Consider the following 24,081-nt stretch of genomic DNA (forward strand, 5'->3'; position numbering starts at 1 on the left):
CTCCTCCCTACTTCTCTGCACTAGTCCCAGCAGGTGCTGTAGAAATCTGAAGGTGAATGGAACTGGAAATGGAGATGTGTGACACAGCGTGGGGGACCCATAGCAAGGGGCAAATCTCAAACAGATGTGGAGATGGAGTCTCTAAAGCTGAAGGTGGCTGAGGCATGCATTCATCATTTAAGAGATGACACTGGTTTCACAGCATATTGAGAATAGGAAAATAATAACAAAAGAAGTTTAAAAGAGTACATTATGGGGCGCCTGGGCGGCTCAGTCGCTTAAGCATCCAACTCTTGCTTTCAGCTCAGGTCATGATCTCACAGTTTCATGGGTTCAAGCCCTGCGATGGGCTCTGTGCTGGCAGTGCAGAGCCTGCTTGGGATTCTCTCTCTCTCCCTCTCTCTCTGCCCCTTCCCCACTCATGCTGTCTCTCTCTCTCTCTCAAAATAAATAAATAAACTTAAAAAAAAAACAAAAAGAAATGAGTACCTAAAAAAACATTTTTGAGGGATTTTCTAGAGTCAGTATAATATGGTATAATAATCTAATCCTTTGATACCTAAAATATACATTATCAATGATATTCACTCATAGGAAATGAAATCATAAAGAATTCAGTTCAACTGAAGTAGAGATTGAAAGGCGTTTTTTTTTTTTTAAAGCTTATTTCTTTATTTTGAGAGAGAGAGAGATAGACAGCATGCCAGTGCATGAGATGGAAGAAGCAGAAAGAGAGGGAGAGAATCCCAACCAGACTCCACGCTTTTAGCACGGAGCCCAACACGGGGCTCAGTCCCACCGATTGTGAGATCGTGACCCGAGCTGAAATCAAGAGTCGGACACTTAACCAACTGAGCCACCCAGATCCCCAAAGGCTTTTAAATAGTAAGAGTGGGGGTACGTTTTCTACTTCCTCCTGAATTGACTCCCCACCTTCCCTTAGCTCCTCAAAACACAACTAATGATAACAAACCATGCACTATGATGACTCTTCCCTCCGATAAGCACTTACTAAGCTGCGCACTCTGGGCCTGCTCTGTACTAGGTGCCGGCCTCCACGGAGTTCAAACCACGTGGGTTGGTATGGACTCATGAGACTTGGTTCAAGGGGTTAATATTTGGGGATTTTATTAGGTAATACGAAAATAAAGGTCAACATGTGGCAAAATAAGGGTATTTCGTTCTAAAGCAAGTAACATCTGAACTGGCCAAAGCAAAGGAGAAGAGTATGTACAAGTTACACACAGGATACAATTATGAGGAGCTGTAGCAAATTATATTTAAATACTCACTGCCTGTAATGGTGATGAATCAGAAATGACCTGTATATCTTGAGTGACACCATCATGAAGAAGTGACATAAATTTCGGAGTCAGGCATAAATTTAATTCCAAGGCTTTCTTCCATTTGCTCGCCAATTTGACTAACCCATTTAGCTTGTCTAAAGCTGTTTCCTCATCTGGCAATGAGGATAGTGTTTGTTTCAAGCCCACGGCTCCCTCCCCAGAGGCCCTCTCTATCCCAGCCGTACCAGTGACTTGCACTCTTCCAAAAAGCCATGCTGCCTCTCTCCTCTTCTGGGGCCTGCTGCTCTCTCTGTACGTCATCTTCCTTTTTTCTACGGAGCTATCCTATTCACCCTTTAAGACTTCACTTTGGCAACAGCCTCCCCGACGAAGCCTCCCTATACCCCACCCACAAGTGTCGCGTTCTAAAAAGTACACGGCTGGGGTCATCTTACCTCCTAACTGCTCTCCATGCCTCCCTCCAGTTAAGACTATTGACCACTGGCATTTTAGTTTTCCTTCAGAACCGTTCAGGTTGTGTCACTTCCCTAGGTTATAATCTCTCACTGAAGATGAATCAGAATGGTTTTGCAAACAGAACCAGAGGGCTCAAAAAAAATTTCACAACCTCACCTGTAATGGTCAGTCTGTAATGGTCAAAACTGACACAATGGTCAGGTTTGTGTGTCAAAACGTGGCTAGGCTATATAGTGCCCATTATCCTCAAACACGGATGTAGGTGTTGCCGTGAAAGCATCTTGTGGATGTGATTAAAGTCTACAATCAGCTGACTTTAAGGGAGATTATCCAAGGTAACTGGGGCGGGCCTGATTCAATCAGTTGAAAAGCTTGAAGAGCACAACGGCAGGCTTCCCTATAGAACGGAAGCATAGCTACCGAGCGTGGCTTCGGGTCTTGCCTGCAGGCTCCTGTCTGCCCCTCTTCACGGCCTGACCTGTGGCTTTAGAACTTTCCTAACTAGCTCCCACAATCACAAGCCATTTCCTTACACTAACCCTACTAATACATAGATCCCACTGGTTCTGTTTCTCTGGTTTAACTCGAAGTGATACACCAACTCCTCACAAAATCCAATGTAAAATCTATAGTCTAGCATTTGAGGTCTTTGATTACTTCAACCTAACCTACACTGTCGGTATAATCTCCTCTTCGTCCCTTGAACAAACCTTCCACCTTCTCCCCAAGTTGAACTTTTTATTCCAAAAGTAGCATGGTGTAGAAAGAGCATGAATTTAAGTATAGGCAAATATTAGTTCTGTCATTTTGTCATAGTGTGTCTTTGAAGAAACCGTGTAGCTCTCTGAGCCTAAATTCCCCTCTTCATATCACGAGACTCCTAACTGCCAGATTTAAGGTTGTGTTAAGCTTAATTGAATAACACATGCAAAGCACCCAACATAGTCCTGGGATAGTGAGTCTCAATAAATATTACTTATTACACCAGCATAATAAACATTTTCCCAACTCTGCCTCTGTTTAGATCATTCAGTTTGCTTTATTCTCATCCTCTCCCTGTAGTAGTTAATTTTCTATCAAGACTTACTTTTTCCTGTTGTCATCGTCCTCGCTAAAGTGAGCTCTCCTCTATTTAATATATATCACATTCAAACACTTAATATATATTAAAGTTGTCAAATGTCAAAGCTGTCTTTTGCAATGTAGTGTAGTATAGCAACCTACATCTGATAAAGTGGTTATGTGTGTACATCTCTTATCTACTTTACTCTAATTCTAAGCTCCTGGAGGGCAGAATCTGGATTTTCTATTTCTCTGTATAGCCTATGCAGTAGTTAGCATTATATCGTACATACAATTAAACATTCACTGCATTATCAGGTTAATGGATAAAGGAGAATTATCAGCTATGAAATTGTGTTGACTCATCAAGCTAAAGACTTCATATCTTTTCTCAACAACCAAAAGAGCAAGATAGACGTGAAAAGATAATGTTTGGCACAAGTCTGTTCTGGATTCAAATCTCAATTCCTCCACAGCCTAGCTCAGAGTGGCCTTTTGCAAAATACTTAAACAGCTTTGGTTTCCTCTTTTGTAAAAAGAAATTATAATGCTTTCAGCACTGTTATGAGTTTAAAATGACAAAATAAACTCCAAGTACCCAGCAGAATGACACTACTAAAACATGGTTGGTTCTGTCTCTCTTGCTATCGTGTCAAAAATTATCCCCATTCTAGCCAATTTTACGCACATTCAAATAATGAAAATTACTTGGGGGGAATTATTTAAGATGCATTAAAGCACTATAAAAAATTGGAATAAACACTACTGTTCTTCCTTCCATTACAGAAAAATAAAATATAAAATTAGAAAAAGTTACCACTGGGAATGCCTGCAAACTATTATTATTAAATATACCATCCTGATTATATTGCCTTTTAGAGGATTTGGACATGGTAATAATTATTAGAGAGAATAAAGAAAATGCAAGTGGCATATTCTCCCCAAAAAATGATAATTAGCAATATATGTGAAAAGAGTAAAGTGTTTTAATGTAGTAAAACCGTATATGTACAGTTATTACTTACTCAGTTATATGAAGTATTATTAAAATTTTGAGGGGTTTTTTTTTTTTGCATTGAAAGTACAGTAAACTAGAGACTGATTCTTAAAATAAAGATAAATAGAAAGTTCTGAAAATTTGCATTAGAAATTTCAGAAAGTTGTAAGAAGGTAAGAATAGTTCCAGAAAAGCACATACATTATTTAAAAAGGGACATTTTGAGTAAATGATTTTGTCACTTTCTAGCTACCAAACTTTTAATATCAGATAAAGCTAAATATACTGCTTTGAAGTAGTTTTCTGACGACCTGTACTAGAAAGATATGGGATGCTTACAACAAGCTAAGTAATTATTTCAAGGAACAGATAATCAACAGCTAATGCCATAGGAAAATTTAAATTATGCAGCTATCTTTATAGCCCTCTTAAGTTATGGGGCCATTATTATTAATATACCTTTTTCCCAACCAAAGAAATAAAGATAACTGAAAAAAAGAGACCCAATTTGACAAAAGCAAATGAAAGTAAGAGTTAGCTTAGTACACCTTGCACATTGTATGAACTCATTACAGTTGATTTGATTCAATTTCTTTCTCCAGCCTTAGTGATTTAACACCATTATCCGAGCTTCATTATATGTTCTGAACATACCTTAACTTCTTTATTAACACCTCTAGTAAGGTTAAAATGAGACTTGATGATCAACAAAGAAGCATAAGATGTCCATCCCAAAAAACCAAGAACAACATTGATGGCCAAGAAGAATCTGTCATAAGTGTGATAATAGGACAATCCTTTCAATGCAAGATGAATCAGCTCCTTGCAAAGGGAGACCTATAGAGAAAGGAAGACATAACTTGCCACATGGGAAGAATAAGAAGTTTTAAAGGAAGGAAATATATTAAAATTAGAGTGCATAACTGTAGATGATGGATCAAGAACAGATTTTAATTATTCGAGGAGCTTCTTGCAAAGTATAAGAACAACTCCTGGTAGAATGAATTTTGAATCTTGATAAGAAAGGGCATTTAAGATGTAAATTATGATATGTATAGTGATTTAACATGATTCATTCTGTGGAAATACCTACAGAGGACCATGAAGGAAAGTAACGAAGGCTCTCGAATATTGGTCCCATATAGCAAAGATACTTACATTTCTATCATTTTTCATTTTCTCATGTCAGATTACCCAAGTCAGTTATAAAGCATCATTAAAACAGGAAAACAATAGCTCACTGTTTTAAAACCATAAACAAACATTAGAAATGCATGGTATTACTTAGGCAATTTGAAAAACTGAAAACAGAATTCTTTCCTTCTTTGAAATTATGACCATTTAAGAAAAAGAAAATTAATGAAAAACATAGCAGGGTAGTTCTTGAGAAGCTTCAAAGCGGCAGTATAAACATTAGGCTCCTGATAGTGTGTAGATAAGTCCAAATGTACAAATATGCCATGTTCTAAAATGTTATGCATTTAAGTATGGTTATAGAAATTTGGAATATACTTTCTCATTATAGAAAATGGCAACTGTTCACTTCCAACGCTAACCTTAAAAAGTCTACCCTGACAATATCTGAAATAACAGAAGTATGCCCGTGGCTAAAGCAGCTACTGAGAAAATTGAATCCTTACTTAAGTGTTCAGGAAAGCTCCTTGGCCTGCCCACTTTGCTCTCCATTGCATATCTCGCCCCTCCCCATACTCCAAACGGTGACCAGCTATTTCTATACACCAGGCCCACATACTTACTGCTTCATCATACTTTCTCTGTTTTATGTAAGATCTTGCTTTTCTTACAATGTTTAGCTGTTTAGATTCAGGAAGCAACCTACAAAAGAAAAGGTTAGATTTAAAATGTCTCCTCGTTTCAATGACAAGTTTTCTTTCTTGTTTTTCTTTCTTAATTGAAAATGAAAGGATGGTAAAAGCTGAGAAAATAAAAACTGAAATTAAAAAAAAAAGGAAGAAACCTAAAGCTAAGTTGTATTATTGCTAGTCATCTGAACCCTCCCAAGAAATAACTTCTAAATTTGGTTTTCTTGACTCAAAGTTTCAACTCCAAACTATACTTATGAAGTCATATGATCCATCATTTTGAAGAAATGAAGTACTCTGGCTAATAAAGAAATTCTGACTAAAACAACGCAATTAATGGAGCAGTAAACCAGGGGCGTGAGCTTCAGTACCCAGAACTTCGGGTGTTCATCATACACAGACACAACAGACAAGGCCAATCCACTATGGATGGCTCTTTGTACCCCTGAGCTAGACAGGGACTTAGAATTGTCATGATCAAAAACTGCAGGCAATCAAAACCAACAAAGTTAATGAACAATTTGAACCTCTTTACCATTCTTATACTACACAATATACTTGTGGTTCCCTTATCTTTTATTTCTCTTTCTGTCATTTTCCTGTCATTTTACCACAGTAGAAGCCTTATATACACAAGAGAAATACTCCTAATACTGCATAACCAGGAAATATATCTAACTTAATATATTAAGTTTATGGAATGTAAAAACTGAAGAAATATAACCAGAACTCAATAACCTGATTGAAATAAGTATATTTAAACACAAAATTGAATGTATACTGCTTAATTAAAACTTATAAAGTGAATACCTCCAAACTTAAAAAGTATAAAAAAGTTTTTTAAGGCTTTATTAGGGTTAGATCATTTGAAATTGATATTTTGGTATGTAAAAAGCTACTAAATTAAATATTGACGATTTCAATGATTCAACATAATATAATCACTTATCTTTCTTCTACTTGATTCCAGAAATCTCTAAAGAGATAAGATGGGAGAACTGCAGGAAGTAAATCTTTTATGTAATGATATTAATTGGGTGGGGGTCATAGGTTTCTTTCTGAATCTGATACTCTCTAGAAAATGCATATAATATTACACACAATTTCCGAAAATTCACGAACCCCAGAAACTCATCTCTCTGAGTCCTATAAGCACACCTGATTAAGAACTGCGCAACTCCAAGGATCCCCAGATCTTTCAACTCAGAGGAACCCAATCACTATTTCAGACTGCAAGAAAAGTCTCCACCTCAGGACTCACTGGGATTTGGAGGAAAAAGATACCAGGAAGTGGGAACACATGAAAGAAACACAAGTTACTTCAAAATGTTGTCATGGTCCCATTCTTTGTCCTTCAGATACCACACATTTTGGAATATTTTCCTAGAAGTCTTAGGACTGGAATCACTGGGCCAAAGAGCACCAGAATTCTTTGAAGGCTGTATCCGAGTCGAATTTTCCAAATTTCTATAAAATTCTTCTAATCGGTCTCTCTTCCTTGCTTTGATCCCCTCGGCTTCCTAAGACAGGAATTCCAGCTTCTAACTTAACTTGAAATTGATATGGGCATCTTATTTTCTACTTTATCAATTCTAAACTTCCTGGACTATTGATGACCGTCTCTTTCCATTCTACGTAATTTCCCATCACCCCAAATGTACATCCTCAGCTATACAATGGTTACGCACTTCATTCGTCACCTATTCACATCTGAGTTTTTGTTCATAAAGATCCTTCCCTCTCTGCTTTCCAAAATCAAATCTTTATCACCCTTTATGGCCCTCTCCCAATCCCGCCTCACACCATTGGCATTTTAGTGTGGTCTACTATCAATTTATTTCTCATCAATTAAATTTTAATTTCCATATAGACCATTAATTATTTCTATTAAAAACCATAATACTATAATAATACTTAGCAAAGTACTAAGCACATAAAATAAATCAATAAATCTTAATTGATTAAAATGCTATCAAAATATTACAAATCTAAAAACAGGGGAAAGGGGCACATGGGTGGCTCAGTTGGTTGAGCATCTGACTTCAGCTCAGGTCATGATCTCATTGTTTGTGAGTTCGAGCCCCACAGCAGGCTTTGCCCTGATAACGCAGAGCCTGCTGAAGCAATCTCCCTTTTTCTGTGCCCCTCCCCTGCTAATGCTCCCTCCCTCTCTCTCAAAAATAAACATTAAAAAAAATTTTTTTTAAGGGGAAAAAATAACAGAATACTATACATTGCCATTTTAAAAGCACCTAATTATTTGCTAAACTAACTTAAAAGATGAAAAGCAGGCTTGTCTGGAGCTAAATTTCTTAGGCTAATTTAATACATATTCTCAAGCAAACTCTTAAGAATGAAGGAAGAAATATTTTTAAAGAAAAGTATTTATGTTATGTTACATTTCATTACATTATATATGAAATTTTATATATGGAGCACTTAGGTAAAAAAAAAAAACAGCATCAGGCTAATTTATGCTTTTCCTAAAATTAATATTTATAAGTCTTGGGATATAACAAAGGTGTTTTTTTCAATATTTATTTATTTTGGGGGAGAGCACAAGCAGGGGAGGAGCAGAGAGAGGGGACAGAGGACCTGAAGCAGGCTGTGTACTGACAGGCTGACAGCAGTGAGCCCACTGTGGGGCTCAAACTCATGTACAGTGAGATCATGACCTGAGCCAAAGTTGGACACTCCACTGACTGAGCCACCCAGGTGCCCTGGGACACACCAAAGGTTTATGGTATGTCTGGAGTTCATCAAAATGTTCCATACAAATCTCACTGTAGCATTAGGACATTAAAGACTCTTACAAACTTGTCCCCAATCAAAATTTTTTAGCTTTCTGTAAGTTGAGAAAGGTACAAAATCATTCTTAGTGTCACCTATTATTTTTAATTTTTTTAATGTTTATTTATTTTCAAGAGAGAGAGAGAGAGAGAGACAGAGTACAAGCAGGGGAGAGGCAGAGAGAGAGGGAGACACAGAATCCAAAGCAGGCTCCAGGTTCTGAGCTGTCTGCACAGAGCCTGATGTGAGGCCTGAACTCACGAACTGTGAGATCATGACCTGAGCTGAAGTTGGATGCTCAACTGACTAAGCCACCCAGGTGCCCCAAATAATTAAAAATTTTCTAAAAATAAAAAAATAGGGATTCAATTACATGACACCATTTTATTATTATTTTTTTAAGTTTACTTATTTATTTTGAGGGTGGGAGGGGCAGAGAGAGAGAATTCCAAGCAGGCTCCATGCTGTCAGGGGGACTCAGTCTTACAAACCGAGATTATGACCTGAGCCAAGATCAAGATTTGGGTGCTCAACTGACTAAGCCACTCAGGCTCCCCCTACACCATTTTATTTATTTATTAAAAAAAAAATTTTTTTTTAACATTTATTTATTTTTGAAAGAGAGAGAAAGAGAGCACGAGCAGGGTAGGGTAGAAACAGAGGGAGACACAGAATACGAAGCAGGCTCCAGGCTCTGAGTTGTCAGTGAGCACAGGGCCGGATGCAGGGCTCTAACCCATGAACTGTGAGATCATGACGTGAGCAGAAATCAGACACTCAACCAACTGAGCCACCCAGGCGCTCCATACACCATTTTATTTCTTAAGAAAAAGAGAAGATCTAAAGAAATACGGTAAGATGTTGACATTTCTTAAATCTGGTTGTGGGTACAAGGATTTTTGTTATACTCTCCATTCTTTTCAGCATGTTTGAAGAGGGATACATATGTACATAGGACATGTATGGAAAGATGCATAAGAAACTGCCACTTTGTCTCCAAGGAAAAAGACTATAAAACTAGAACTCAGAAGAGGTTAACATTTTATTATTGCTTGTATAATTTCTATTGTGTATATGCATTATTTTTTCATTCACATTTTATCAACCAGGTTTTTTTAAAAAAAATAATTAAAACATTAAAATTTAACCACAGTTTCTGGCTATGATGGAGAATCTTGGACATACCAATGCTCCCACCAGGAACAACTAGAAAGCCTAATAGAATGAAATAAAAATCACTTTGAAGGTGCTCGAGAGTCACTGAGACCATCAAGACTAAGAGTTATTAAGATCCTAGAGAGAAGCAAACCAGAGGAGTAGTCCAGCATTCTACAAACATTAACTCTTAGGGCATCTGCCAGTCTTATTTTTGGCAAAGGTAGAGAATCCAATACAGCCTTTGACAATTCTATAATGCTGCGGAGATAAAAACTAAAATATGTGGCTGCCAATGCAGCCAGGACTTGAGGATCCAAAAGAGAAGAAAAATAAGAGAATAATATACAATTTTCATCCTGGATTTTTATTTTTTAAGTTTATTTATTTATTTTGAGAGTGTGTGTGTGTGCGTGCACTCAAGCAGGGGAGGGGCAGAGAGAAAAGGGAGAGAGAGAATCCCAAGCAGGCTCCGCACTGTCAGCACAGAGCCCGATGCGGGGCTCAAAGCCACGAAGTGTGAGATCATGACCTGAGCCAAAACCAAGAGTTGGAGGCTTAACTGACTGAGCCACCCAGGTGCCCCTCATTCTGGATTTTTTTTAAAAAAAGACATGAATGAAAACCTATCTGGAATGACTTAAGCTAACTTAACAGTTTCTGAGGTGAAGTCTTAAGAAGAATGGGAGAAGGAACTTTTATAAGCAATAACTTCTATGTGGAGAATTCTGGTAAAGAAACAGAGGTCACGTGCTAGTCAAAAGGGAAGTGAGCTGGACACCCAGCGAACTCTTCAGCTGTGTGGGACACAGCAGACAAGCAGCTATGAAGAAAGCCCTGAACAGGAGGGCAGAAGTTTTGTCAGTCTCAAGATACAGAAGAGACAAAACTTGGTGTTCAGGAGCCACTGAGGAAGGATAACACTTGCCTTCCACTGAGATCCCCTGGAGGCCATACTCCAAGAGCAGACACAACCAGAGGGAAGAGATGCAATGCGGCCCTGAGTCAGCTGTCATTCTGTTAGAGGATAAGGTAAAACCTCACTGGAGAAGGAGATAATCCAGAGCTTCCAAAACTTTTAATTCACAACGATAAGCATTCATCTAAAACCCACCAGACTCCATAATAGAACCAAATGAAGACAGGAGAAGCACACTCACAAATGATATGGTTATTGGTGGTGTTATCAGCTGCACTTTAACTGTGGCTACTATACTCAATAATAAAGGGCAAGATAGAAAACTGCACCAGAGAACTGGCATCTGTTTTTTAGATGAATTGAAATGGAAATTCTACAACTGAAAAAAATGTAGTAACTGAGACTCAGAACTCAAAAGCAGCAAACTGGACAAAGCAGGAGAGAGATTTGGTGTATTAGAAGACAGGTCACTAGAAGATATCCTGCCTGAACTTTGAAGAGCAAAAAGAATGAAAAATGCAGAGAAGACTATTCAAAAACTCCCAAATAACATACAAGCCCCTGTGAACGGCCGTTAATATTTACACATGTAATTAGAATGCTAGAGAAGGAGGGAGAGAGAACTTGGTAGAATATTTGACGATCATGGCAGCAGATTGTGTCTAATAGTAACTTGTATGAAAAAAAATTTCTTTATTGGCTAAATCTTTTATATTTAAAACATCAAGTTTTAAAAGAATCTATTACCAGCAGGTTATGTTTAAATAAAAAAAAAAAGAAAGAAAGAAAAGAAAAAAGTAGCTATGATAGCTACTATTCCATCTTTTTTTAGTTATGTGAATATTGTAGAGGCAAGTAAGCCATGTTTTAGGATTATCAAGAATTTTATCATTAATTATTCAATATCTCTAATGTTTGGAGGACAAAATCTTAAAATGCTATCCTTTGAAGTGTTTTATCTTTTACATCTTCTCAGACTTTTATTACAAAAATATTTCACGTGTACTTATGTAAGATATTTTAGGAATACCTAGTGATATCTAGTCCATTCCTTTTTAGAATATTTATTTAGATTAAAGGAGAAATATTTCAAGAAGGTAAAGACAGAGAAAGGATGTCATTTCTAGAATAATCTGCATTCCATTACACTGACCATTGATGTAGAATCTTATTTTCATCTTTTAAGTCATAACTGAGTAAATAAAAATTTTCCATGTATGTATGTGATATATAAAAGTTACTTTTTTAAAAAGAGGAATTTCAATCTTGAAGGGGGAAATTGCATTTATAGTATATCAGATGGGTGACGTGGTAGAAAGATTCACATGAAAAACAGTATTTAAATTTGGTCTAAGCGAGGAACTTTAATCCATACCAGCCTAACAGAAACAAATACATTAAAAAGAAACAAAGTGGTTTTTGCCGTTTTTGGCAAAAAATATATTAAAATGTTTTGTTAAAGTTTAACTGCCTTGAGTTTGTATAGTAATTTTTAAGTAAAAGAGAATAGCCATTTTTGCTTCTATTGGCAAGGTACGTTTCTTCTAAAATATCCCTTAAGAGACCTTTCTTGTTCTTTTCCCATTTCATGTAATTCTTTTCCTTTAAAGATTTTCTGGGCCTTACTTTGGCCTCTATTGTACACAGTTTTCATAGAAAGTGTATTTCCTCCTCCTCAAGGTAAGTTGACAGTCAAAACTTTTATGTTTCTCCTAGTCATGGAGCTCCACCTGCTGTACGTCCCTTGGCATAGCATTAGATCGGAAGGACCCAATCTTAGGTTTGAGTTTCTTTGTTGAATTCTACTTGTCAGAATAGATATTACAGGACTTTTATTCTTTTTCAGAAGTATTTAAGATATAAAAGATAAAATCTACTTATTTTTTTACAGAACAGGATAAAATAGGATATGCAAATACCATATGGATCCATTGGACTCTTTTACAAGATACGGTCAAGGACCTTAGCAATTGTATTTTTCTCACATCTTGAAACATTTGCTATTTCACCACCCTAGGAATTATTACATTATTCATGCTAGACAAGACTAAATAAGAGAATGGAAGAATGGTGGAATATCATTAAACTAAAATCTAGGGATGCTGGTGAAGTTGATCACGTAAGTAAAATTTCAAGACCATGAACCTTCTGATGGCAATATCCTAGATAAATTTTCTCAAACCTAAGAATTGAGGAGTGAATAATATATTTCTAAGAAGGAAAAGGAAATATGGCATTTATTCAAGAAGTCAGGCCTTCAATAAACAATTATTTGTAACAAGAACTTGAGCTATTTTGTAGAAAAAATCTGTGGCAACTGTTATCTTTAATCTACTATGATGTTTACGTGCCAACAATCACTTGATATAGCTTCTAAGTGGATGATGTTGACATTATATATAAAGGTGACTGTAAGAAAACAGATGGTATAAAAATGAATAAATTCATTGGATTACAGAAAAATAAAGAGTCCATGGTACTCAGATGGTAAATGGCAACAACTGTTTGTCCCAGCATACTGAACTTATGTAATAAAAAAAGATACTACTCATAGTATCATAGAAATAAAATGTCCAGGAATTAAAATAATGAAAAATGTATATTGTGGGGAAAACTATAAAATTTTACTTAAGGACATAACGGGGGATAGGAATAAGTAAATGTTGGATAGTAATATTCTATACTGTAAAAATGTCAATCCTCACCAAATTGCTTCCTAAATATAGTACAATAACCAAAGAAATTTTCATTTTCATAAAACTCAAGGTAATGATTCTAACATTTATATGGAAGAATACATTTCTTTTTTATGCCCATTATTTTTACGATTTTGTGATTTGTGCCAATGATTAAACTACCTATTTTTTGTTTCTTTTTTAAGTATATGCTTTATCAAAGTAATATATGCACATAATTTTAAAAAGTAAAAAACTGTGCAGAGGGGACAAGGACAACCAATAAACACCTGCCCCACCCTTCTCATCTCTCATTCCCCAGTCCAGAGACAAAAACTTTTACAAGTGTCTATTTCTAGTTATTCTTGTAGTTACCTCCATTTTTCTTCATAATATGCTTTTATTACTATTTCTTGACTGGATGACCCGAGGCATTTTCTGTTGACTCCTCACTGATTCTGCCTGTTCCTGCTGTCTCCTTCCCCCTTAATATGGTTATATTACTATTTTTACCTCTTCTGTTGGCTACATTGGTCACTTTATTTTTAAGTAATCCCTACATGGGGCTCAAACTCATGACCCCGAGATCAAGAGTTGTATGCTCTACCCGCTGAGCCAGGGAGGTGCTCCTACATCAGTCACTTTAATAATGGGCCTAGCAGTGCCTTGGTGGCTCAGTCGGTTGAGTGCCCGACTTTGATCCAGGTCATGATCTAGTGGTTCATGGGTTCGAGCCCCATGTCAGGGTCTGTGCTGACAGCTCAGAGCCTGGAGCCTGCTTTGGATTCTGGGTCTCCCTCTCTCTCTGCACCTCCCCTGCTCATACTCTGTCTCTCTCTCCTTCAAAAATAAATAAACATTTTAAAAAATGTTCAAATAATGTAGTACCTAAACCTCTGTCTTGTTTTGTCAACTATGTCCAGAATCTCCACATTCTATTTTATGAGAACAATAGCGCCACTACTATTCCATTTGTATTTCTCTTTTCCTCTGACTTCCAACATGTAACCCTGTGGGCTTGTCAAGGTTGGGAACATTGGCATTCTATTCCATAATAATAATTAAGTCTTCCCTGCTTTGCCTAAGGTTTGAGTCTAAAGTTTTTACTTTATTTTATTATTTTATTTTACTTTATTTTACTTTACAGTATTTACTTTATTATGATTATTTAAATACTGTTCACTGAACAGTTAAGTTCTATGCTAGGATTAGATTTTATCATCTATTTAACTGAAGCTTTGATCTATGTGCCAATGTTCAAATGAATTCTTCCTCCCACTTCCAGCAACTGTTCAAAATCAGCTTACATATTAGTTGCTTCATATACGAAGCATGCTTTCTTGTACAGTTTGAAATGCTTCCTTTTCCCTAAAGCTTCCACTTGTCATTGTTTCAGAGGATGAAGAAATATATGCCTTCCTGCTTCCTCCAGCTTCTTACTCCATCCATATGTTAGAATTCTTACTCAATCCATATAAGAAAATTCATTTCCTTTCACTATTCTAATTTGGAGGGTTTGCCTCCCATTTGGACTATTCTTGTACAATTTATCTTTCTGTAAGTTTTTAGTCGCATTTCTGGTTTTTAACATATGCATCCCGTACCCTTTCTCATTTTGTAACTGTGCTTTTTCTTATAGATACAATAGTTCCTCAGATCTTTTATTTAAAAAAACTTTCAAATGTTTTTATTTTATTTTTGAGAGACACACAGAGAAAGCGAGGGAGGAGCAGAGAGAAAAAAGGAGACACGAAATCCGAAGCAGGCTCCAGGCTCTGAGCTGTCAGCACAGAGCCTGATGCAGGGCTCAAACCCATGAGCCGTGAGATCATGACCTAAGCCGAAGTCGGACGCCTAACCATCTGAGCCACCCAGGGGCCCCTGATATTTCTGAGAACTTTAACATTGTAAGTTCTTTTCTTTTCCTTATTTCCTCAGGAGTCAATTCTCCACTTTACCTTAGACACTTTTTGGTCATATTGGAAGCTATTGAGAAATGGTGACTTTTAGCCAGAAAAGTCTGCAGGCAGGGCTAAAGCTTTGCTCCAGTGTTCAGGAATCAACCATGCTGTAGGGTCCCCAGAGGACAAAAAGCTAGCAGTGGCTCTGCAGGCAGATGTTGAGCATCAAAGCAGGGCAAGTTCATGGTCAGCCAGCAGGCCTAAGTAGAAGAAGCCAGGCAGTGTGCACCTGAACTCTTCACAGAAGAGTACCTCTTCCTTGACCAGTTTTTCTAAAGCGGCCAGTCTAAAGTAACCCACAGTCTCACTTTCAATGTCCCATGTATTTTCTTCGTCCCAGGAATTGATCATATATTTCTTGTTCATTTGTTTACTTTATTATGCTCTGACTACACCACTACACTGTAAATAAACAGATGCATATGATATGTATATGACATCATATGGGGAAAATAGTAAAAACTTGCCTTATAGCCTCTATATGCATATATGGTATCTTACAATTAGGGAAAGTCTTCAAAAATAATTCTACCTTTGATGGATATAACATAATATTTAGGGTACGTAATTTCATATGATCGTAAGTTGCAAAATCCCAATTTTGCTTGGTTTTTGCTCTCCTATTCACACAGATACACATATACCCAAAGTCAGGCATGTAACCACATTATTCAACAGGTAGTGCAATGTTTAAGCCTTTCTAGTTTATGAATACCACACTAATGCTACAGATTTGTCAAAAAGAATTCCAGTGAAGTCATTCAAACACTTCACTAACATCCATTATTTTGAAGAATTTCTATTTATCTTGGTCAAGAGCAAAATCCTCCCTAATTAAATGTGAACCCTTGCAAATTGAAAACGAACCTTGAGGAGGAGGAGTAAGGGAGGCCGAATAAACCTCCCCATGTCAGTAGTGCAGAGCCAGGTTTGTGACTCAAATCACAGGAGTGGGGACTCCAGATTCAAGGAAAAGAGATCTAGGACAGCAGAATCCTGCTGCCCTCCAAAGTCTGTTCTCCCCACCCACCCAGTAGTTGTCAATGTCTCCCAGAATTGTATCATCGGCCTTTTCTTGTCACTTTCTACATTCTCCTAGAGCCTCCTACATGTGTAACAGTTAACATCTTACCTTATGCTGATGCCTTCAGATCTTCATAACCAACTCTCAGGTCCATGTTGCAAGCCAAGTCCCTAATTTGTTGCCCTAATTTTATGTCTAATTTGTCACTAATTCTAACTAACTAATTGGTTTCTTCAAATGTAGGCTGAACGCAGAAACATTCATCCTTGCCCCTAACCATCTCTTCTTTATTTCTACAAGCCATCATGGTACCAAATGTCCCAATCAACCAAGCAAAGAGCCCCACACCTTCAATTAAGCCCTGTTGAATTGATCTCTTCAATGTCTCCCACAGCTCTCTGTGCCCCCTTTATCTCCTTTACCAGCCACTCAAAGGTATCTGGTATCTGGCCCATTATTTATAAAAGCAAGAGAAGAGGCTTTCGTTTTGGAGTTTGCACTAATATAAATAAAAAAGAAAAAGTTTCTAAGTAACTCATCTATCCTGTCAGCACTCAAACTCATTAAAATATTCCTTCCTACAAGTTAATAAAAAATATGAGACTTACTTAAATGGTATAAACAAAAACGGTAAAGTAACTTCTTTTTTCTGAGTCATTTTCACCTGGGAACCAAGTAGGAAAATATTTCATTATATTATAAATGAGACACAAATTAATTTCATTTTGAAATACAAACATTCATTAAAATGGCTCTTTGGGGATGGTTCACTACTTTGAAACTAAATGGAATTTTATGTTACTATATTATTTCATAAGTATTTAAACAAAAATTTCAGATTATCATACTATCATAATGAGCTGAGAATTAATCATATCAAGCTTGCAAAAGAACATACTGTAATCTCATTAAACTGTATTTCTTTTACTATAGAAGACAAAATAAGCCAAGCTGCCTTGACAATACTAACAGAAAGTTTCAGTGAAATGGTCACCTCTTTAACTTGTCTTAATGCATATGATAGTTGTATATGAAATGACAAGAAATGTTGCAGTCTCTAATACTACTTCTATGGGGCAAATTCTAATCAGGAAATTATAAGCATATGCGGTGGTCTTCGAAGGTCATTCTACGCACTCGAACTGATTCCTGGGATCTGCACCTCACAAATGTTAAACTTTATGACACTAGTCAAAGACACAAAAGATCATAAACTATAGAAAATAATTTCTTTACATTTTCACTTAATATATTTGATGTTAAAATTGTCATAGTATCCATTTTTGTGTGTCTTGTTTTACCTTGAATTGTTCGAGAATCTGTATTGCATTTGTAAACATGCTCTCTGCTTTGAAGAGATCAGTGTTGTTAAGATAATCTACAGGAAGGATGCCCTGTAAATAAAGAACACTGCTTTAGTATTGGTATTAATTTTACTAGTATAATATTATTAGTATTAACAACTCAGGCTATTCTTATAAAACAAAAAGAGTTACAAATGAAACAATAAAGACAAGACACGTAGAGGAATAAATTACTGAAATAATTAAGCAAAATGTTTTTAAAACCATAACTGAAATATTATTTTTTCTATTATTTTTTCTCACAAAGTGTATATAACAAAGTAAATAAAGTAATAGAGATGAAGTAAGTTCAATAAAACCTAGTATCTATTGAAAGACTACTGTGTGCTGAGCAGTGAGCTAAGTGCTTTGCACACACGAAAAATCCCTATGCTGGGCCACAGCCGGTATCCTTAAAAAGGAAAAAATGACATAATAAGAAAATTGAGAGTATACCGTGCATAGTAAGAGTAAGGGCTGCTTTGTTAATACACATACACATATACTTATGACCAGAAGGGTCACTTACTCAAGTTCTGAGTTAGAGGTCATTATTTAAAAAAGTTTTTTTTAATGTTTATTCATTATTGAGACAGAGAGGGACAGAGTGCGAGTGGGGGAGGGGCAGAGAGAGAGAGAGGGAGTCACAGAATCTGAAGCAGCTCCAGGCTCTGAGCTGTCAGCACAGAGCCCGATGCAGAGCTCCAACTCACAAGTGGTGAGATCATGACCTGAGCTAAAGTCGTGCTCAACTGACTTAGCCACCCAGGCACCCCAGAGAACATTATTTTTTTAAAATTTGCTCTGAAAAGCTAAAATGAATGGCTAGTTGGAATGGATATTTTTGTTTGTTTTTTGGCTTTTCAGCACCCAGTTCCCATTTTTAACAGCATTACCATTCTATGTTGAGAAATCTCCCCCATTGGATATAACAGTGGGTTTCTTTTTGTTTTTATTTTTTTAATGTTTATTTATTTTTGAGAAAGAGAGCAAAAGTGGGGGAGGGGCAGAGAGAGAGAAAGAGAGTGGGGGAGGGGAGAGGAGAGGAAAGGAGACGAGAGGAGACGAGAGGAGAGGAGAGGAGAGGAGAGGAGAGGAGAGGAGAGGAGAGGAGAGGAGAGGAAAGGGAGACATAGAATCCAAAGCAGGCCCCAGGCTCCGAGCTGTCAGCACAGAGCCCAATGCAGGGCTTGAACCCACAAACTGCACGATCATGACCAGAGCTGAAGTCGGACGCTTAACTGAATGAGCCATTCAGGCACCCCAACAGTGAGATTCTAATGAAGCCCTACTTTCCTTTACTGAAGGATAAATAAATAACCCAAGCTAGCCCACTCAAGAGGTAAGCAGTGGAATCTGACTCCTAAGAGTCAAGGAACAAAAAGTACAAGTATAATACTATTCTCCCCTAGTGTTGGTGCACTGAGCACAACAGTTTGGTTCTTTCTTCCAAGTCCCTGGCGCTCCCTTAGTTCCTGTTCATTTCCAAGCCTGGATTTTGAGCACCCCTTCAAATCAACAACCCAGTAATATCATTTTAATAAATTCCCTTTAAATGGATTCAGTTTCTGCTGCTTGCAATAAAATTTATATATATTTTACCACTTATAACTGAAATACAAAGATAAATCTATATACATTTTAGAAAATAAAAAATTTTAAAGAAAAGCTATTAGGCTTCTGCTCTATGTTGTAGATTATAATACATACACAGTTAGATACTTAGAAAAAAAGAGAGGAAAGTAAGTTTTAAATGTAACCAAAGATTATTCAGAAGGACATAAAAAGTAAATTTTACTGTACAGTAACTTTTTTTTATTCTGAGAGCTGATAAGAAATTTTATTCCTTACCACTGAATTAAGGGGAAAGGGAACTCCAATAAGAGAAGCCATCAATGGTGCAATATCAGCCTACAAACAGAAAATGTTCAATTCTAGTAAGTTTACAGACATCAATAAGAAAATTATATAATTTAATGCAACTATATTTTGGACTATAATCATGATGTTCATTATAATCCATTACCTTCAAACATTTATTCAGTACACAATAGATATCAATCTCTAAAAATGTCATTTGCTACAGCTGCATCAACTTACACACTAGAACAAAAAGTTACTACCCTGGTAGCTAAGAACTTGACCACTCCATGTAAGAGTTTTTCAGTATTATGAATAGGATGCCTTAACTAGACAAAAAGTAAATAGCAACAGAAGGTTTTAACTGGGTAAAGGTACATATTAAGAAAGAAAGTATATACCAGAAGGTTTGGCCAGACAGTGAAGTCCAGAAAAGACATAAACCCCCAGTTTCCCGGACACTTGTGTGTGTCTCTACCTCCATTTCCTTATCTCTCTCTGGCTTCTCAGCCACCTACAACTTCCTTTGATTCTTCACCATCCCACAGACACTCTCCCTGAGGGTAACAGAGCTAATACCCTCTATTTTTCTAAATCCGACTGTTTTTATATTAGTCCTTATAATTTTTCAGGCGGTAAAGTGCTTAGATGTCAAAATGCCCAGTTCCAAATCCTTGCCTGAAATCTGAGTCCTTGGGCAGGTTATCTGACCTCCTCAATGCCTCAGTTTCCTTATCACTTATTTATTTTCTTATCATTTAGTTATTTAAAAAAAAAAAAAAAAACCCTTACAGAGTTATGGCATAATTAAAGGAGATTAAATTTATAAAGTACGTGGCACAGAATAATCCTGCAGTGAATGGTGGCTACAAATGCTCTTCTGATTATTTTAATCACTTGACTTTTCAGCAGCACCGCATACACCATTCCCTTCTTGGCATCTGTAACACCACACACGCCACTCAATGTCTTCAGTCTCACTGGGGCTCCTTTCCAGATACCATCTCAAGTTGGAGTTTGGTCCCAGGCTCTCAGTGCTTCTCACGTTTTACCATCTGGACTCTCTTTACTAAGTACCACCCCACAGAAAACTGGAAAACTCCAATGGCCTCTAATTGCCTTGTGCCTTTCCCCCCAGAATCCACTGTTGGCTTCCTCCAACCTGTTCTTCCTGCTGCATCCAGAGAAATCCTTTCCTCAAAAAACAGATCATGTCACTCTCCAAGCTTCATATACTTCAAGGGCTTCCTCAAGCTTTAGGATTAAGTCCATAGGCCCATAAGGCCCTGCGGGGTCTAGTGCCCACCCAGACATCAGACCACAGTCTCAGTTTCTCTGTGCTCCTTTAATACACCATGTATCCTCTTACCAGAGCTCTGTGTACATGTTGCTGCCTCTGGGTGGAAAGGGAGAGGGAACACCATGTGCCTGGTAACTCCTACTTAATTCTGCAATCTCAGCTCAAACCTCTATTTCTCAGGAAGACTTTGCAGACCATACAGTCTATCAGATATGTCCACTCTATACTCTCATAGCTTCACAGTCCTCTTTTGTACTAATTATCACACTGTAATTTTACATGTATTTGTATAATAATTTGCTTAATATCTGTTCTCACCCCTAAACTGTAAGCTTCCCAGGGCAGGCATTTTGTCTACTTTTCCTCACCATTATATCCCTTACACATATCTAATGTTAATGTTTGCATAGTGTTTTACACCACTGTGGACACATAGCAATGTTGGTGAAAGAATGAATAAAGAAACTCTCATCTAATGTAGATTTGAAGCAGGAGTAGTCACAGGGCAATAGCTGAATCTAGATTTAAATCATAATCCAGTCTGGCTATATGTTTTATGATTTTCAAGTTATTCCCTATCCTTCTGATGGTGATTTTTGCGGCAAATTAATTCAACTGTTATTCTAATTTGATACGTTTCCATTTATTTGGGTAATATACAGCCATCCCTCCTAATGTACTGACAGAGAATAGGCTTCTGCACCCACAGGCCTAAAAATGAGATTCTAGACCTTGGTTTATCCACCACGATAAGCAATGCCAGTTTGTAAGGTGACCTGGTGAGGGTAAAGTATTCCTGCCACCTTCGAGGTCATATACCAACAATGCCTTGCCTTCTACAAATAGTGAAGATGGCTGTTTGCAGAGCATATCTTCAACAATGAAAATTCCATGCTTCATATTTACACATAACGTTACCAGTCCAACTTGATTAGGTTGGCCATGCATTTCCCTGTAATCTAAAGTTTCTAGCTGAGTAATCTATGTTCTTGTTATCTTTTTTTCCATTGCATTTGTAAGCACCCTGGGTAGAATTAAGGATAAAATATGTGTTAATAAAAAAGAAACGGTAACTCACATACTACAGGAAAAAAAACCCCCATAATAGGGTTTTATTAGGCCTGTGCTTAGAGCAACTAAGCCAGGCAACCATGACAAGAAATCACAGGAATTTAACAGCCATGCAGATTTCAATTTACATAATAATTCTTTAATTAGCCAATGTTATTTGGAGGGAATCTTCTTTCAGTTTTATGTGAAGCTTTTTCTATTTTGCCAAAAGAAAGATTAGTTGGGTTAAAATATTTGCACTAGAAGGATTTCTCTTGGTAATGGAAATGTTTTGAAAAATACTTTATTATTAATACTTTTGTTCAGGTTTTTTTTTCAGCCTAAACTTCTTCTAGGAGAGAAAATTAAATGTGAAAGTGACTAAATTGAACTGAATACCTGATGGATATCTTGCCTCTTCCAGCTCTCTAATCTCCATTCTGAAACAAAACGAGACACAACAGCTGATGTTAGGGTTTAAAAAAAAAATAATAGTTTCATTGTTAAGAGAGATCAATGTGTAATGTGAAACAAAAGTCCTGGGAAAGTCTATTTTAAGTCAACTATGAACAAAAAAAGACACTTAAACAGGCACAACTGTATGTTTTTAAAACCAGAATTTAAAAGAATAGCTTTAAAAGTAAATATTTGGTGTTTCCTGTGACGATTTATTAAACTTTCAAAGTGCTCATTTGCAGATCGTTGTTTCAAAGCATCAAAAGGGTAAGGAAGGGAAGATGGAAGTAAAAGGCACAATGACAACAGCTGTCAGCATGACTAGGACTAATGACAGTCCCGCTCCAGGGAGTAATTAAGGCAATTGATGTCTGTTAGACAACCTAAGCCCTTCTTTTTTTCTGTAATGGCAGTTGCTTGCAAAAATACTTAAAAATGTAGCTGTGATGTTCCTACTGTCCATGAATCCCAAATGTGAAAATCCTATAGTGAGTTACAATTAAAATTGCCTTCAGAGATAACCTCATTCCTCTATTTTTCCACATATAAATTCAGAAATTTCAATAACCAGTAATCAAAACAAATGATTATGAGAGAGCATGTCTTCATTTAATGACTTTAAGATATATTACAAAAAGGGTTCTAAGATATTTTTATGATGAAATTTCCTTTAATAAGCTAGCGAAGTTTAAAAATATGTTCCTGGTTCTACTAGTCAGCTACTAAAAATTCACCCTAATTACCTGATAAGGAAAAGATGCACATTCCCTTTCCCTCTAACTTATGACACCTAATATTCATAGAAGAAAAAATGTATTCCTCTGTAATGATTCCTGAAGTCAAGTTATTCTAAAATATTAATTCACTGAGAAATCAAGAGCCAAAGTTTTATATCCTCAGTACAAAATTCTATTGAACCCAGCTTCTATTAGACCCAATCTAATTCATTTACCACAGAGCATAGGAATATAAAATGCTGAAGCTGCTTTAGCAAACAGTGTGGCAGTCTGCAAAAAATTAACAGAGTTACATATGGCCCATTTATTCCATCACTAGGTACCTATCCGAGAGAAATGAAAACATGTCTACACAAAAACTGGTACACAAATGTTCATACATTTGTGTCATTGGCACTATCGACAGTCAAATGTGGAAACAACCCAAATGTCCATAAGATGATTGGATAAATAAAATATGGTCTAGACACACAACGGAATATCATTCAGCTGTAAAAAATAAACTATTTATACGTGCTACAACACAGATGAACCTCGAAAAAAAATTATGCCAAGTGGAAGAAGCCAGACACAAAGACCCTACAGTGAGTAATTCCACTTACAGGAAATGTCCAGAATAAGCAGATCCAGAGAGAGAGAAAGTATAATGGTTGCCAGGTGATGGGGAGAGGGGGGGAAATAAGGTGTGACTGCTATTGGGGAAGGGGTTTCCTTGGAGGTGCTGACAGAACAGTTCGTAATTAGACAGTAGAGGTGATGATACAGTCTTGTGAGTATGCTAAAAAGAAAAAAAAACCTGAAAGGTACACTTCTAAAACATGAATTAAAGTGGCAAGAGAATTTTATCTCAATACAAAAATCAATTCAAGAAAAGAGTCTAAGGAAATTTTATGATGCAAACCAAAGAGTTTCCTATGACAGAAATATATAAACATGGCTGTGAGTGTGAATCCCTGGAGAAGATTTTAAAAAGAAAATTTCCAGGCCTCACCCAGACTCATGGAATTAATATATCTAGTGACAAAGTCTGGAAATTTGCTTTTTGTTTGTTTTTAAGTCTATTTATTTATTTTGAGAGAGACAGAGAGAGACACGTGGAGGGGCAGAGAGTGAGGGAGAGAAAGAGAATCCCAAGCAGGGTCCCCACCATCAGCACAGAGCCTGTG

The 24,081-nt window shown here is 36.8% G+C and overlaps 1 protein-coding gene across 8 annotated transcripts in view; it reads right to left on the minus strand.

The window, feature by feature from the left end:
* The window catches only part of PIGN (phosphatidylinositol glycan anchor biosynthesis class N), a 103,576-nt gene that overhangs the window by 46,467 nt on the left and 33,028 nt on the right, over positions 1 to 24,081 (minus strand). For 7 of the 8 annotated variants that reach the window (XM_078435175.2, XM_078435174.2, XM_078435173.2 and 4 more), the window contains 6 exons: positions 22,122 to 22,162; positions 19,364 to 19,423; positions 17,471 to 17,563; positions 16,778 to 16,833; positions 5,580 to 5,658; positions 4,477 to 4,659 (listed from right to left, as the gene is read on the minus strand). In XM_078435175.2, the coding sequence (XP_078291301.2) occupies positions 4,477 to 4,659; positions 5,580 to 5,658; positions 16,778 to 16,833; positions 17,471 to 17,563; positions 19,364 to 19,423; positions 22,122 to 22,162 (512 nt within the window). The remainder of the gene's footprint in view (positions 1 to 4,476; positions 4,660 to 5,579; positions 5,659 to 16,777; positions 16,834 to 17,470; positions 17,564 to 19,363; positions 19,424 to 22,121; positions 22,163 to 24,081) is intronic. The other variant, XM_078435176.2, reaches the window with a different exon arrangement.

This window comes from Panthera onca, chromosome D3 (genome assembly GCF_046562875.1).
Source record: "Panthera onca isolate mPanOnc1 chromosome D3, mPanOnc1 haplotype 2, whole genome shotgun sequence".
Lineage (NCBI taxonomy): Eukaryota > Metazoa > Chordata > Mammalia > Carnivora > Felidae > Panthera > Panthera onca.